This window comes from Takifugu rubripes, chromosome 4 (assembly GCF_901000725.2).
Source record: "Takifugu rubripes chromosome 4, fTakRub1.2, whole genome shotgun sequence".
Lineage (NCBI taxonomy): Eukaryota > Metazoa > Chordata > Actinopteri > Tetraodontiformes > Tetraodontidae > Takifugu > Takifugu rubripes.
The window spans coordinates 1,550,937-1,566,540 of record NC_042288.1 but is presented as its reverse complement, the minus strand read 5'-3'; the positions used below and the strand labels follow the sequence as shown (position 1 = coordinate 1,566,540).

General features: G+C 48.4%; 1 protein-coding gene across 3 annotated transcripts in view; it reads left to right on the top strand.

Annotated features, from left to right (window-relative positions):
* The window catches only part of inpp5a (inositol polyphosphate-5-phosphatase A), a 90,981-nt gene that overhangs the window by 47,283 nt on the left and 28,094 nt on the right, over positions 1 to 15,604 (top strand). For all 3 annotated transcript variants that reach the window (XM_029834697.1, XM_011602854.2, XM_003963620.3), the window contains exons 6-9: positions 568 to 671; positions 5,646 to 5,698; positions 7,702 to 7,821; positions 14,745 to 14,829. In XM_029834697.1, coding sequence (XP_029690557.1) covers positions 568 to 671; positions 5,646 to 5,698; positions 7,702 to 7,821; positions 14,745 to 14,829 — 362 coding nt within the window. The remainder of the gene's footprint in view (positions 1 to 567; positions 672 to 5,645; positions 5,699 to 7,701; positions 7,822 to 14,744; positions 14,830 to 15,604) is intronic.

Sequence of the window (15,604 nt, the reverse complement as noted above, 5' to 3'; positions counted from 1 at the left end):
CTCGCTGCATGTGATGCTGTGGCTTGTTGGTGAGTGTGGAGTGTTTAATGGGACCTGCTTACAACTTTCACATGACTGCATGTTCTGTCCCCATACGGCAGGAGAAGCTGTGAAAATATACAATCCACAGCTGGAAACGCTGGCTACACTGTTGTTGATCGTCATGGAGACGCTTCACAGCGCATCCTCCCATAACAGAACGCACCGACATTAGTTGTTGTCGTTTTTAATCATTAGGTCGTAGTTTTTAAAAGCTGTTTTGTCATCCAACATGTCATTATTATTTAAAATTTCTTCTGAACTAACTAAATTCAGCTCTTATTTATTTGCACGAGATAAATAACACCCTTGTTGGAGGTAATAAAGTTCAGTTATGCCCAGAAATCAAACGAAGATCTGAGATGAGAGCGGGCCTCTCTGACCCGATGAGCTGTTCCCCTCTTTGACCAGCAGGTGGTGCAGTTGTCTGAGTCACAGCTGCTCTATGACGGAGCAGAAGTTTCCCCAGTCCACACTTCCTAACCTCTGTTCCCTTACCCCCACCCCCATTTCCCCCCACCTCTGCAGCAAAGAAATTCAAGAAGTTGGCGGGGAAGGAGACCTACTCGGAGACACTAGAAAGCACGCCAACCATGGAGAAGGAGAAGTTTCCACAGGACTACTTCCCTGAGGTGGGTCACGTCAGCAGAATCAAGCCCCCCTCATTGTTGACGCGAAAAAACTGCAGATCATTTCAGTCAATAACACACGAAATGATAAAAAAAACTGAAGTAAAACGTGGAGTAAAGGTGAAGCCTTTGTGGAGCGCAAAGAGCCAATTAAACTAGGTGCAATGGAAGCCAGCAAACGCGAGGCCCTGCTGGTGTCTGGGCTCATTCCGCTGTTCTGGGCTCCCCGGTGTTGAACCGGGCCTGAGCCGTGCTGCTGATATAGTAATAAAGAGCGCGACTGCCTGTGTGTCATCCCTGCACTCCCCGCTCATCTGTCAACCATGCTCCGGCGGACGCCTTTGCAAATGTATGCAAAACACACGGACACGGCCCCTTCACACACTTCCCCCCAATTTCCGTCTTTTTCACACACACCGCGAGGCTCCCCACCACGACACCCCCCCCCCCCCCCCCCCCCACTGCACACACACAAACACAGTTCCACATCTCAAGTTTTTCCCATTCCACAGATGATCTAAAACCAATTACGCTGATTGAAGCACAAAGCCATTTACAATGATTACGGCAGAAGGCACCGTTCTGCGTTTTAACAGGACAAGCGGAGAAAAACCACAAAACAGACTTGGCACGGGGCGAGAGGGATGAGGGGGCTGATGTGGAGAGAAGCCGTGTGTTTGTGTGTTTGTGTGTGTTATGAGAAAAGTTTTTCCCGGTGATTTATGCCTCTTTCCCGGCTGGGATATGAATCTGGGATGATGCTCCGGAGAGCAGCACTCCACCTAATGTTAGCCCATTTAAAAAGAGCAGATTTGTGTAGTCTATCAGGGTTGACGAGTCCCCCCCCCCCCTCCTCCTCTTGCTCCGGCCCCTCCGTAGTGAGAAATTGGTTGTTATCATAGATCACAGATACTGCTCAAACCTCTTATGAAAGATGAATTAATTTCACTAATGCTTTAATGCAAAGCTCTCATGAGGGAGGCAGACTGGTGATAACCCCTTGCCTCGTCCCCGCTTCCCTCCGCTGGTGATTTATGCCCTCTTTTAGTAGATGAAACCGCCTAGATTTGCCATCCATCTGCAGCTTTGAGGAATCCTATTACACAGGACAGACCGTCACACACCGTTCCCAAACCAGTTGCTTAGACCCCGGCCTTCGGTTTTGGACCACGCGGACTCGGAGACGTGGGATGCTTCCGTTCCCGCGTGAGCCTTCGTCCCACCTTTACAGCCCTCCTTTATTACAGTGTTTGTGAATGATGCCATCATGGTGTGTGTGTGTGTGTGTGTGGCTGAATAACCGACAAACTCCTGAAAACAGCAGTTGTTCCTTTGTGGTGCAGATTTATGGCAGTGTTTGTTGCTAAAATTCACGTATTTCAACTTTCTAAATATATCACTATCATTGTTTTGTCTGCCTGACATATGAGGTAACGGTAAAACCATCGGAAGGGAGAGCTAGCAAACCGTGAGCGACGCTCTCAAATGCTCTAATCACATCAAATATGAGAGTATTTGACAAAAAAATAGTTTTCAGCTACACACACGCGAGAACAGAATGAAGCGTATCAGGTAATTGGAGGGAGAGTTGAGACTGTCCTTCACACATCTCTCACTTCTATACATTCAATGTTTGCATCAGCATCATCGTCCGTAGACGTATGGATGAGTCCGTCCGCGTAATAACGGCCCATATACATGTACGCCACATATATCATGCGTGTGATACGCAGCGTCTGGTTCAGGACAGTCGGAGAATCAACCAAACCAGTGATTTTCTTTCGATCCTCAGTCGTATTTTTCCAACATCTAGATGAGCTCTACTCAATGTCAGAAGATAAAATATTGAGTAAAATCACTTACATTCACACTTGCTCCTCTAGTTTGATTTTGATTTAAGCGACAGCCCCCCTCCGTATGCAAAAACCCCTGCTTTTGTGGTGAGTTATGGCCACGAGTGAAGGGTAAAGAAGTGGAGGACGTTAATTGAAACGCTGAATAAGAAGGAAGTGGACAAAATTGTGGGCGCGTTTCTTTTGAAAGGTCGCTGTGATGGATTTGCCAACTTGTCATTTCCCGTTGTTCCGTCAATCTCTCCTCCCCCTTTTCATATATTTAGCCGTTTGGCGTAGTGATACGCACCTCCAAAAAAAAAGAAAAGAAGCATTTCATCATCGGGGTTTGTCATTGCCTAATATAAATAAAGTGTACACCCCAGACCTTAATGTGCCCTTGCTATTGATTGTTTTGCACTGCTATAGAAAAAAGAAGGGGGGAAAATGGCCGACAGGCTGTAGATCAACATCCATATGAGTTTGTGTTTGTTGTTTGGCACCGCGAGCGGGTCCATAAAAGCTCCGACTCCTCACACCCTGTTAGCGCCCTGCGCCGCCGGCCGCTAACGCTTTCAAGTTCTGCCCCTGGAGAAAGTTAACTTCCACGCGTTGGTGCTCGTTGTAATTCACAAGCGCGAGCCCGAAGGAGATGAAGTCATTCAAACTGCCTCAGCCTCTCAAAACACTCGCTGCATTTGTCACCAGGCGAGACGCCAGCGACACGCTGGGCCACTAGGCCGCCGCCGCCAACAGGAAGTCAAACGACACTTTTGAGAGAAGTCCACGTTTTTAAGAGGGAAAGTTCTGAATTTGAGCTCTCTCTTCTTCTCTCTCTCTCTCTCACTCACACACTCACTCACTCACTCACACACACTCACGCACACACACACACACACAGGAGATGTTAGGCCCTCTCTTTATTTGATGGGCCCTCACGATGATGGAATAAAGATAAATGTGACTGTCTACCGAGGCTCAAATCAATCAGCATTTGTGTGTTACTTATTACTCACAGTACATTTCTGTCACTGGGATCCCCCCCCCCCCCCCACACACACACACACACACTCCTACAACGCTCGGCTCCCCCATCATCACCTCACTATATTATTTATACAGGTCGTACCTTAAGCTGAAATCTAACAAGGGTCAAAGAATCAAAAAGGATGAAGCAGGAAGTGGCGAGAGACTCTTTGTGTCGTCCTGTCAGTGTGTGTTTTTGCTGCGTTGCATCCGAGCGTCAGGAATTAAATCTGTGGCGCTTCTCCGGGTGATCGTGAAGGTGATGAGAGTGGTTGTCATTCTCGCCGTGGCTTCATCTTCTCTTTTATTTCATATTTGTCCTGTATTTGTCTGTCTCATCGGCTGTGTGTGTGTGTGTGTTATGGTCAGTTCTTATATATTACCCCACACCCCCTGGATATGACCTGATGTGTAGCCACCGTTCATCACTGTCATGTGCAGAGACGCCACCGTTGACCTGTGGAAGGTCAGCCAATGTCACCCCGAGCCTTGTGACCTTTTACCATTGCCTTTTGACTTGAGCCCTAACCCAAAGCTAATGTCTCGCTATATTTACACTATTGGATTGTGTGTGTGTGTGTGTGTGTGTGTGTGTGTGTGTGTGTGTGTGTGTGATGCTAATGTTTGAAACAGAGATTGAATGGAGTCAGACAGCCTCTGTGTCATCATCTCTGTTCTGAGATCAGCTGCAACAACCAAATCATGATGTCAGCCAATGGAAAGAGACGCTTCTCTTCTTCTTCTGCCCTCTGATTGATGGCAGATTATCCTCTTTCCTGAGCTGCTCCGCTTTCAAAATAAAGTCAGCAAAACGGTGAAATAAAAGGAATGAAATTTAGTACCGCGTTTTTGTTACATACGTAAAGGACGGCTGAACAGGATGGTGTGTGTGTGCGTGTGTGTGTGTGTGTGTGTGTGTGTGTGTGTGTTTATCAAGCAAGCGATGAAGCAGGAGGGGTCAATCAGTCATATGTGGAGGAAATGGGGCAATCTGGAGCCTGGTGTCAAGGAAGTGATGGATTTTAATACCGCAATTGTAGTTAATGGCTCTTTAAATTAAATCGAGATTAAATGTCTCTGGCTGAGGTGCCCCCCCCTCTAAAAACACTCGCTCTTCATCTTGTCCCTCCTCGTCTTTCCCACTCTTAAATATTTCTTTCCTCAACTTTAAAGGCGCATCCTCGGCCCTTATGCTAATGGGCTCCGGGCGACCCTGTTTATCTTTTCAATATGTTCTCCTTTGGTACGTTAAAAGCATATTTTTCTCATCGCTACAGTGTAACGCGCATCTCATTCCATTTTCCCCTTTCAAAGTCACAATATTGGGACAGCCAGTTATAATTGGGTCCATACATCCTGCTGAGGCAAGTATGGATTAATTCAAGTATGCTAATGTAATTCAATTTGATACAGTTAATCTTGCACTAATGCAGATTGAAGGATGTGAGGTGCAATCAAATACCTCTTATCCTATTTAATTTGCATCTGAGGGTTTTCTTTTTTTTTCTTCCTCAAATAAAATTATTCAATTTGTAATTATGTGACCTGGCTCGTAATTAGTTTATTCATCGCTGCAGTTAACTCCCCATTAGGAGTATCAGAGAGAGATGGACAGAAAAAGAGGCTGAGAGGAAAGAGGCCCGGTTATCTATTCTGAATGAGAACACTCACAACATCAATTTGTCTCATTTAATAACCAGCTTCATGGCAAATCATGTGCAGTTTGAGACTTTGGACTTGTGATTAGATAATTAACTCAAGTCTGGTGGAAGCTGATCAGGCAGCTGGATGTTCGGGGTCCTCGGCCTTCTGACTGACTCTTCCTGTTTGGGTCTGTAGTCACGGACTGTTGCTAACTCCATCCTGACCACGCAACAGCACCGTGCGGCCCGAGCCCCCCCCATGAACCACTAAAATAAGTTTCTTGGGTTTTCCTGCAGTTGATGTTTCACGTTAACGGGCGATTCTGCCATCGCCTGCTCCGGGTTTGCTCCTCATCCTCATTCTCGTCTACATATTTGTGTCACCTTGTAAGACGTCTCCACCGCCCGCTGAACGTCATGGGTTCGTACCTTACTGCTGATACACTGGGGCTAAACTGAGTACCTCTCCTCCGCAGTGCAAGTGGTCCAGGAAAGGATTCATCAGGACCCGGTGGGCCCTGCCTGACTGGTAAGTTTATGACACACCAGTAAAACCATCGTGGCTCCACTCGGAATCAACTCTATTGTGAAGGGAGGCTTTTAAGTTCATGTGACCCCGTTATGCTACTAGTAGCCACAGATTCAGGCTGGATTATGTTGCAGAGTTGCGTGTGTGGGCCAGGGTGCGGGGTGTGTAGGATGGACGAGGGAACATGACATCATCACAGCAGGGAGACCAAGAACATTACTGCAGCTCATTAAGAGACTCACTGGAACAAAGAAGATGACAGAAGGTGGTATTACTCACTAAAATAGAAAAAGCCCACAAGAGGGAGAGAGATGGGCTATAGACTGTGAGTTTAAGTCTGCTCTGCACCCCTGTGGTTCCGGAACCCTCGCCGGAGCGGACAGACCTGATCCGGGCTGCTTGGTGGAAGCTCTGGCAGGTTTCTCTGTCATTCCCTAAGGCACAGGTGTCAAACTCTGGCCCGTGGGCCAAATTTGGCCCGTAATGTAATTATATTTGGCCCGCAAAGCCATACCAATTGACTGTTAGAGCTGGTGTGAAAATCCACACACTACAGCAACTGGTGGTGGTAATGCACCAATTTGTGGCTTGCCAACCACCAAGAAAGAGAAGAGTAGTCATGCTTTACATTACATTAACTTACAGTAGCAAAAGATGGCTGTTGAAATTTAAAAGGGAAACAATGAATAACCGTGATGTGTTTTTCAATTTGAATTTCGATTTTGCATGTGTGCAATAATAAATTATATATTGTATTGTGTTAAGCTTTGCTTGTTCCATGTTCAGTTGTTGAGCCAAACTAGTTTGGGTCCATATCAAAAGGTTCCCTGTTGTAGCTGGAGGAAGAGTTTTTTCAATAAATATCAATGTGATTTTGTCCCAGTTTTGAATTTTGGCCCACTGGGTATTTTGAGTTTGACACCTCTGCCCTAAGGAGTCCTGTCGGCTTCCCTGAAAGAGCTCAAAAAGAGCATTTATCAGGATTTTGAGACAAACGGACGGAGCATCTTCACACGTGAGACACGTTCTGTGCCAGTTTGATAAAGCCCTCGTCATCCAACCACTGACCCTCCCAACGTTTTCCTAGGAATGGTAGGGAGTCATTTTTAGCTGTGCTGAGGAGAAATAATGTGAAACTAAATGATAAAGCACAGCAACGTGCTTATTTTCAGACATTACCGCCTACGGGACAGTTCCAGGTTCATTCCCAGCAAAGCATCTCTATTACAGAAGCACGCGCAATCCCTAAATGACCCCCCCTGCCAATACATCTGTGGGAGGGCATAGCTGACCCCTCTCCCACCAAGAAAGAGAGCGGCCATTTGATTAGACCTAATTGCGTTAGTCATGCAGTCGCTTATGACAGATGACAGAAAACATTACTTTCAATTGAAGCCGCACAGGATGAATACAAACGCCGGATGCTAATGTGCACGGACCGCCGGCCGGGATGCAGCCGACGGGTGGAAGACGGGCTTTGTAATCGGATCAGAGGATGACATGGGAATGAAAGAGCTGAAACTGCGAGCGTTTAATGGCAGCGCGGCGTTTGGCGAGAGCGAGGGAGGAGCGTGATGGCCGACGCCGGCCCAGGCTTGTTGACGATGTCGCGGCTCCTGGGAGGAGAGCAATCCCCCTGGGTCACCCTGACAACACGGCCTCATCCGGCAGCATCATCAGGGAGGCGTCCGTCACTCCGGATCCATCTGTCCGTCTTTTCCCTGACGGATCCAACTGAATGAAGGCAGATTAGCATCTACATGCACGTGCAGAGCTTTTAAAACGCCTCAGCTAATGTCTTTGTCATTTTATGGGTTCATCTATTTAGTTTTCATGCTAAATTATGATGTCCAGCTGTTTAAAAGTCCTAATTTTATTCCCAGGAATGTTTTTAGTCACAGTAAAAGGAAACCTGCTGAGCCGATGATGACTAAAACCCTCATTTACCCCGTCCTGATTCTTCAGATGATGCATTAAAACAGGATTTTGTGCTTTCATCTCAGTGCCTTCGATCTGGTCAACATCCACCTTTTCCACGATGCTTCCAACTTGGTGGCCTGGGAGAAAAGCCCCTCCGTCTACTCCGGGACCAGGCAGAAGGCTCTGGGTTTCGTGTTGGACAGGTACGACAGTCAGCACACAAAACCCATCAATCCTCAAAAATAAAACTTAATAGGAGGCAGAAAATGTGTCTGCGGAGCAAACGAGGACATAAAAACTTTGATTGAAACGTCGTCCCTTGACGAGAGAATTAGGCGGGTGAGGCACCAGAAGGGGCGGGGCTTCAGTTCCTGGACTGTAGTGGGAGGGTCTCCGTGCAGGAGGTCCTGTCACCGCGCTAAAACGTATAAACGCCATCTCTGCTGTGGAGACGAGCAGGTGGGCGAAGCCACCTTCTGGACGCGTATCCACTCCAGAGCCCTCCTGGTGTGATTTATGACATTTCCATTTGCAGAAGAGTGGAATAAGAGAGTGCGCGGCGCCACCCCTGCTCCCTAGCCGCTCGTGCTAACTCTCCATAAAAGCCCGGCAGCAGGTGACCTCCTGTCCATACCACATCAGGATGCGGGACATGTCCCCCGTCGCCTCCACTTTGAATAAGTACGTGCCCGATTATCGCCAGGCCTTGGGGCGTGCGCGAGTTACGAGGCGCTTTTTAAACTATTCTCTCCGAGGTCATATTTTACCTGTGCGGCGTGCACGTCAGTTTGATTTGATAGGAGTGGTCCCCCACTAATGAAAAGTAAAGTTGGGCTTTTGAGGAATACGGCACCTTTCCGAGTGTTTATTACAGTGTAATTTACTGAGATTTACCGTGAGGTATTAAAGCCGTTTTTGTTGTTGCTTACATTCCCTGTATTTCCTCCACTTCCTGTCGTGCCATTCCTGTTGATTTATTTTTAATGGCTCCCTTGTAAATATGCCCGGCGGAGGTTTTAATTGTGTGACTGAGGTGATTGAGCAGAAATGACACCGGCTGAGTGGCAGTTTCCACGCTCCCTCGCCATAAATCCCCCTTGTGCCGTGGATTCCGACCCTGTTGTTGCTTCTATGACGCATCATTTAATGGTCCTTTTTGACAGGGGCGGGGATGAGGGCGGGATCAGAGGGGAAGTAAGGAAAGGTGGCGGGAGAGAGTCATGTGTTCCGACTCGTCGTCCGCGTAGGGGTGGGGTGGCGGCTGACTGGGCAGAGGCCGTCGGGCGCGGATCCGGCGCAGCGAAGTGAAAAAAGGGCTGGCGAGAGGGGAAAGGAGGAGGAGCACAAAGGGTGCTTGAGCTCTGTAAAGGGCAGTGAATAATGGGTCGGGCCTTTCACAGAGGATGCTAACCTTTTGGCAACCACCAGCAAACTCCATTCTCCTCCGCCGATCTGGGAGGACAATGTACCCAGGCCGGGCTTTGAATGACCCGCTACCACCAACAGTGTTCCCATTCAGCGGCCGGTTGGGAACCATCTTTCTGCCCATTGTCCTGCCTCTGACTCCTACCCCCAGAAAACAGCACAGGAAAGGCACAGGGGCGAAATGTAAAAGCTGCCCCCCACCCCACCACCACCCTCTCTCTCCCTCTCTCCATCTCTCCCACTTGGAGCTCTAATCTCTCATTGTGGATTGTGAGAGCGGGAGGGGAGGGGGGGTACAAGATCCCGAGCACGCCACCAGCTGAGCTCTACAGGAGACAGAGCCCTGCAGCTCACACCTCCAGCTGCAGACTTCACCTTATCTGGGGGCCCAGGCCCCATAATGCAGCTCACAGCCCATTGAGGAGTCATCTGATAAGCCTTCTGATAAGTGCTGAACAGTGTTTATCCCAAGTGCTTTGGTGGTTTTTTTTGGGGGGGGGCAATGATGAGAGAGAACAGTGCTGCTGTAGCTGACCAGACAGCACTGCATTGATGTGGGGGCCACTTGATGAAGGCAGAGATGTTTATACGTCATCTTTGGCTTCCAATCAGATGCTGTTTTAGAATCGGGCTGTTTGATGGTTTCCCTGCTGCTTTTAATGCTGTGAGATTCAAAACCAGATATTAGTTTGGCCCAATTTTGAATTATGAGTTGGGATCGTGTGTTTAAAGTGTGTGTAATGTATGCGGTGAAAGCATACCTGGCCACTCAGGACTCTCCTCAGCAGCCAGAAGAGACAAAAAACAACATTTTTTCCCCCTGTCTGTCTTTAGAAGAACCCTTTTGTGTTTGGGAGTTTGTTTCTTTATTTCCAACCCCCCCATTCAGAGCGCCTAGTCCGGTTCAGGGAAGAACAGTTTTACATTACAACTGTGAAATCCTGGCATAAAGGCCTCTTTTGTGACGCGCCATTATTTTCACACAAATATAGTCTATTGTCAGAGTGCTGAAGTTAATTTGATCAACATTGGGGACATTTAACTGTTTTGTCCGCTGAAAAGACTTGTTTCATGCTCATTTTCGGACCATTGAGGAGCAATGATTGGCAGAAAAATAATGTTGCCCTTAACAATTCAAAGCAATTAGTTTCCCATGGGGAGGCAGTGGGCCGCACTGGCCACCACACAGCGATGCTTTGTAATTTTATGGACGCTCATCAGTCAACTGTCAGTGTGTCTCAAAGAGCCCCCCCAATCTAAATGTTTCCCTTTAGGCTTTTCCCAGAACAACAGGCTGAAAGAGCAGAGAAAGGCCAACTACTTTCCAGCCAATAGACATGTTGAACTGCAAGAGGGGGGGCGCTATAATCACATGGAGATCCTACATAAAGCCAGGATGAATTTATTTGGGAGCTCTCTCTCTCTCTCCTTCTTCCTGTGTGTGTGTGTGTGTGTGTGTGTGTGTGTGTGTGTGTGTGTGTGTGTGTGTGTGTGTGTGAGAGACTCTGAACTGCCTTCTCACCCTGGGAGGCCTGCAGGATCAAAGGTTAATCTTCTCCAATGTCTCTCTGCTTATAGTTGACCTGTTTATTTCTCTCTCTCCCTCCCTCAGCCTCCTCGCCCCCCCCCCCCGTCTTCCCTTTCTCCATCACCTAAAAACAACGGCATGTTTTTCCCCTCCTGGTGTGTTTTCTTTCCCTCCAGACATTGTCTCACTGACGTCTGATTCTGGGTTTTTCTGAAGTCACTTCCTGGGAGATTCGATCCGGGCGGGAATTGTAAATTCCGCAAGTGGGAAAATGGGAGAAATGTTGTGATTCCAGCAGGTCGACCACATAATCAGGACATAATCAAAACCAAAAAAAAGCTCTTAAAGAAAACAGACCACAGGTGGCTGATGTTAATTTAAGGGTTTGGAGGCATCGCTGTAATTGTGATCAAAGCTACAGATGCATTAATAAGCTGGGATGGCGGCGCCATGGTAACCAAGGCGTATCCACTGCTCTTCTAACCAATATTTGCCTTCGGAACGTGACAGACGTCCACCGTGGAGCAGACAGCAGACGCGCTGGGTGGATCCGGTCCACCTGTCAGTGGGGACCGAAGCCACATATGTGTATGAAATGGTGGTTGTGGACTCCATTTAAGCACGTGCACGTTGTATCCTGGGCAGGAAGGTGCGCGGCTCACTCAGGGTGGAGGCTAATCCCAGTCCAGCCCCACCAACAGCATGAAACCAGTCTGTTGCCAGCTGCTTGGAATCCATCTGCCCACAGAGGTGCGGAGACAAAATGTCTCCATATCTGGTGTTGTTATACGCGGTTTCGGTTTAGCCGGCGTTACCCCCCGAGTGACCGCGGTCCCGCCTCTTCCGCGGCGTTCATGGTGGGGCGTCAATATTCCAGTGGCTGTGGTTGCGTTGGGGGATGAGGGCGAGGCTGTCCTGCGGTGTCAGAGGTCCGGTCAAAGGCCACCCCTGGCCCATTCAGGAAGACGTCATCCAGCACATTCTTCACAATGTTAACATTCTCCCAAATTCTTAACATTTACTCACAATGGTCGGCTGCACTCGGTCGGACCTTTGTTTGCGCCGCCGCGCTGAGAAAAGCCAACTTATGGTTGGTCATCTTGTCAGTATAATCATGACATGGGCCCCCGCTGCTGCCTCATAATCCCACACTGACTGTCCATTAGGGTTCGGTTTAGGTGTCAATCACAGAGCGGAGCCCACAGGTGCTCGCCGCCGTAGGGTCGAGGGACGCAGTGCTGCTCCGGGGTTGTAGATTAGTGTCTAAGCACGCACCCTCAGCGAGACCCCCCCCTCGCGGAGCTTCCTTTAGTGCCCCTGCAGCATGTTTATGTTGCCATCCCCCGGTTACAGTTTGCCTGAACGAGCCGGCCCGACGAGGCCGGCGAGCCTCCGCCGGGCCGCCATCGGGGGCGAGGGTCAGCCATTGAGGCCTCAACCCCCGAGACCCCCCACCTACAGGGCCCCTTTTCACGCCCAGTAGCTGTAGCTAATATTGTAATTCTCCGCTCGCCTCCACAAAGGCCGAGGGGGGGGGGGGGAAGTCAGCGTTCACACCAGCGGGTCATCATGAGTGCTTTAGGAAACCATCATGTAAACAGAGCGTTACCTTCTGACCTGCTGCTGATGCTGTGGAGCAGCAGACAAAACCGCCAGGCGGTGGGTATTAGACATGGCTGTTAGCAGATAAAGCTGCTGCTGGAGCTGAAGAAACACACACACACACACACACACACGCGCGATTACGTCTTAGCAGTTCTCTCCGTCCACTCTCTGGCCTGTTTCATTTGTGCACGTTTCATGTACAGATTACTCAAAAAGAAGCCTGACATTCTTCAGTCACAGCAGCAGATGCAGTAAATTCTCTATTTGCACGGGGGGAAAAACAAGAGTTCCCACGCCTATAACAACACCGTTGACGTCTGTGTGCAGCCCTTTTACTGCCCTCAATTCAAGCCAGTAGGATAAACTGACCATTAACCCTGTTTGAATAGAGCCGAGTCTCTTAGCACCAGGATGTGAGGTCATTAACGCCGCGTCTGCCTGTGCAGCTGAAGCGCGGAGGAACTCGGTGTTCCGAACCAACGCAGCCGAAGCAACATTGAAATGTGCGTTTTGATGAACGGCTTCTTTGAGGAACGTCTGTTTAAACAGCGCCGTTGCTCTCAGATGTCCGAGGTTTGTTCTCCCAGCTCGAAGCCTCTGACCTCGGAGAGGAATGAGGTTCTCTGATCCGCTATGTCAGATATTTAATTTAAAATAACGGATGTGCTGCGGCATCGCAGCGTTCCCCTGCGGAGAAGGTTTAAATCCTTGACTTTCTTGTCTTGCCTTCCTACATCCTTGGAAACGCCTCTTTACTCGGTCACATGAAGCCCTTAAGTCTTAGATCCCGGCTTCCGTGTCTCGGAGAAAGGGAACGCGGGTAAAACCCGGTTCTGAAGTGTTCCGACATCCTGGCACGCTATTACCGCACATGTCCATCACATCAATTGGACAGTCTTGGAAATTAATAATTCCATCAATTACCGTGGAGATGAATCTCCAGGTGCCGCTCCAACCTTTATGACGACCCCTCGTGAAAACTCTCTGCGGTAGGAGGATAAGCTAGTCTCTGTTTAATATGATGGGATGTCACGGTACACTTTATTTAATATAATAGCTGTCTGCTGGCTCTCGCCCCCCTCCTCAGAGAGACGTGCTCATGCTTTACGACAGCAGAGACTAAGAAAATGCTTCTTCTCTTTACAGCCCCATAAATATATTGTTATCTGGACCTGGGAAGTCCGTGGTGAGATTTATCCGCGCTGCTAGTGCAGCTAGCGCGCCAAGCGTCCCCCATCATTAATTACCCAACAGGCTGCACTGTGTCCACCTTTACTTTCTGTCTCCGCCGTGTGGAGAGAAGCCGATGGAGCAGTTCGTTATACGCGCCTTGGTTTTAATCAAAACGCCGGAAGACAATTATTTGGGAGCTCTCTCTCTCTCTCCTTCTTCCTGACAAAAAGGTGCGGGGAGGTTGAAAAGCGAGCAGGAACCCGGCAGGAGCCTCGTCGGAGCTTCGCTCCCGCTTTGATCGGTGCAGCAAAGTGGATTTTCTCAGCCATCAAAGCAGTTTGGGAAGGAAATTGTACAAATTGATTGGATTAATTGGACCATTAGTTGGGCGGGGGGGAAGCTTGTTTAGCTGGTTGGCGTGCTGGAGGAGCTGTAAGAGCGCGGCCTTATTTTATTAAGCTGCAGCTTTTACTTTGATCACTTATTTTAGCTCCCTAAAGTTGCATAAAGAGAATTTTTGAACATGTCACAGCCTAAAGTTGGGAAGATTCACAAATACAGATTCACTATGACTAATATTACATAACAGCATAATTCCGATGTTTGCAACAATTCCAAACCACAGACTTTAAAGGTTTATACATATTTTACATTTTTATCCTTAAGTTGAACCAAAACCTTTCCGGTGTCAGAAATAAGTGTTCATTCGTAATGTGGGACTGAATTTGGTTTTACTTTATTTAAACAATATTTATAGGTGATGGGGAAAAAAGTATTTTTGACTTTCTTTTATTTTAATAGAAAAAAGAAGAAAAAAGTTTCACCAGACAGTAAGATAATTCAAGTTAGATTTTTACATTTAAAGATTATCTGTATTTAGTAGGAGCTTTTTTCTGTGTTTTTTTTCCTTTTTGAAAAAAAGAAAAATTCAAAAAGGAAACAACTGGAAACGATCTTGAAAATGGGTTTTAGGACAGAAATTCTGGCGCTGGTGTTGAATTCTGTTTGAAGAATTTGAAAATTGAATTTGAAAGCTCTAAACCATCAGTTGCTCCTTTTTATCGCGCGGACGCGCGTGCACGGAGACGCCTCTGGATCAGGATACTGTCAGAACGGAATGCTGGGAATTTTTCCTTTATCCCATTTTTGCTTTAATAAAGGGCGCTGATGTGAGGAGTTGATGCGTACTGTGGATTTTAGAGGCTCTTTCAGGCCTCGGCAATGGTGAAGCTGGTCCGAACACCACCAGGTGGCGCCGTGGCCCACAGGAACTGAAGGGCTGTGGGTCAGAGGTCACCGTCGGGAGATGGTGGAGGTGGCGCTGGAAGATGGAAGAATGTTAGCCTGTCCGATCATGTGCTCCTCCTGTGCTCACGTGCCCTCTTCTCTCCCCAGGATCACAGACCAGCGGTATGAGAAGGTCCCCTACTTTGTTTTTGGAGATTTTAACTTCAGATTGGACTCCAAACGGGTCATCGAGGTGAGTTTCTTTGATTGCCCTCTTGCATCTGCATGAATTAGCGCGCCGCTGTTTGAACATATGTGGGAAACGGCGTGTTTGTGTGTGCTAGTGAAGCATTAATGGAGTAGAAGCAGGTCTGTTTGTGGTTCTGACTCATTAAAGGCCTCACTGTTGCAGGCCCAGCTGTGTTTGCCAACTGGGCCCATGGCTGCATTGTTATGTTATGGTGCCATTCAATGCTCCTTCGCTCCCCCTTCCTCTCGGACCGCTCTCCTTCTCCTCCCCTCATTTTCTCGGTGCAAATGAGCCCAATGAGAGCCAAGGTGCACTCATTCAGCAATGAGGAGATGGGGAGTGGCCTCAGTGGCACAAGCCATAAAGGGCCGCGCACACACACACACACACACACACACACACACACATACACACACACACACAGAGTGGCATTTGTGATAGCGGAGTGGAAGGGCCACTTGTGGGTCCATTTCTCCCTCCTCTACAGAACAATGTGCATTGAATTGGTGTTCAAGGTGAGGGTATTGTCTGTCTCCCCCACTTAGGGGAGAAGGCAAGTGGAGGGAGGAGATTCTCGGTGACCTAGGAAGAACTTTCCTGTGCAGCACAGAGATCAAACTGGCCGTGGTTTGGGTGGCCAGGCCGGTAGAGGAGCACCAACTCTTTCCTCAGCCCTGATTCTAGGAAGGGGGGGAGGGAGGGGGGGGTCCAGAATATAAAGTATGGTGTTTTAATACTGTTACAGAATCTCACGGTGGATCCTGCAGCTGATAGGAAG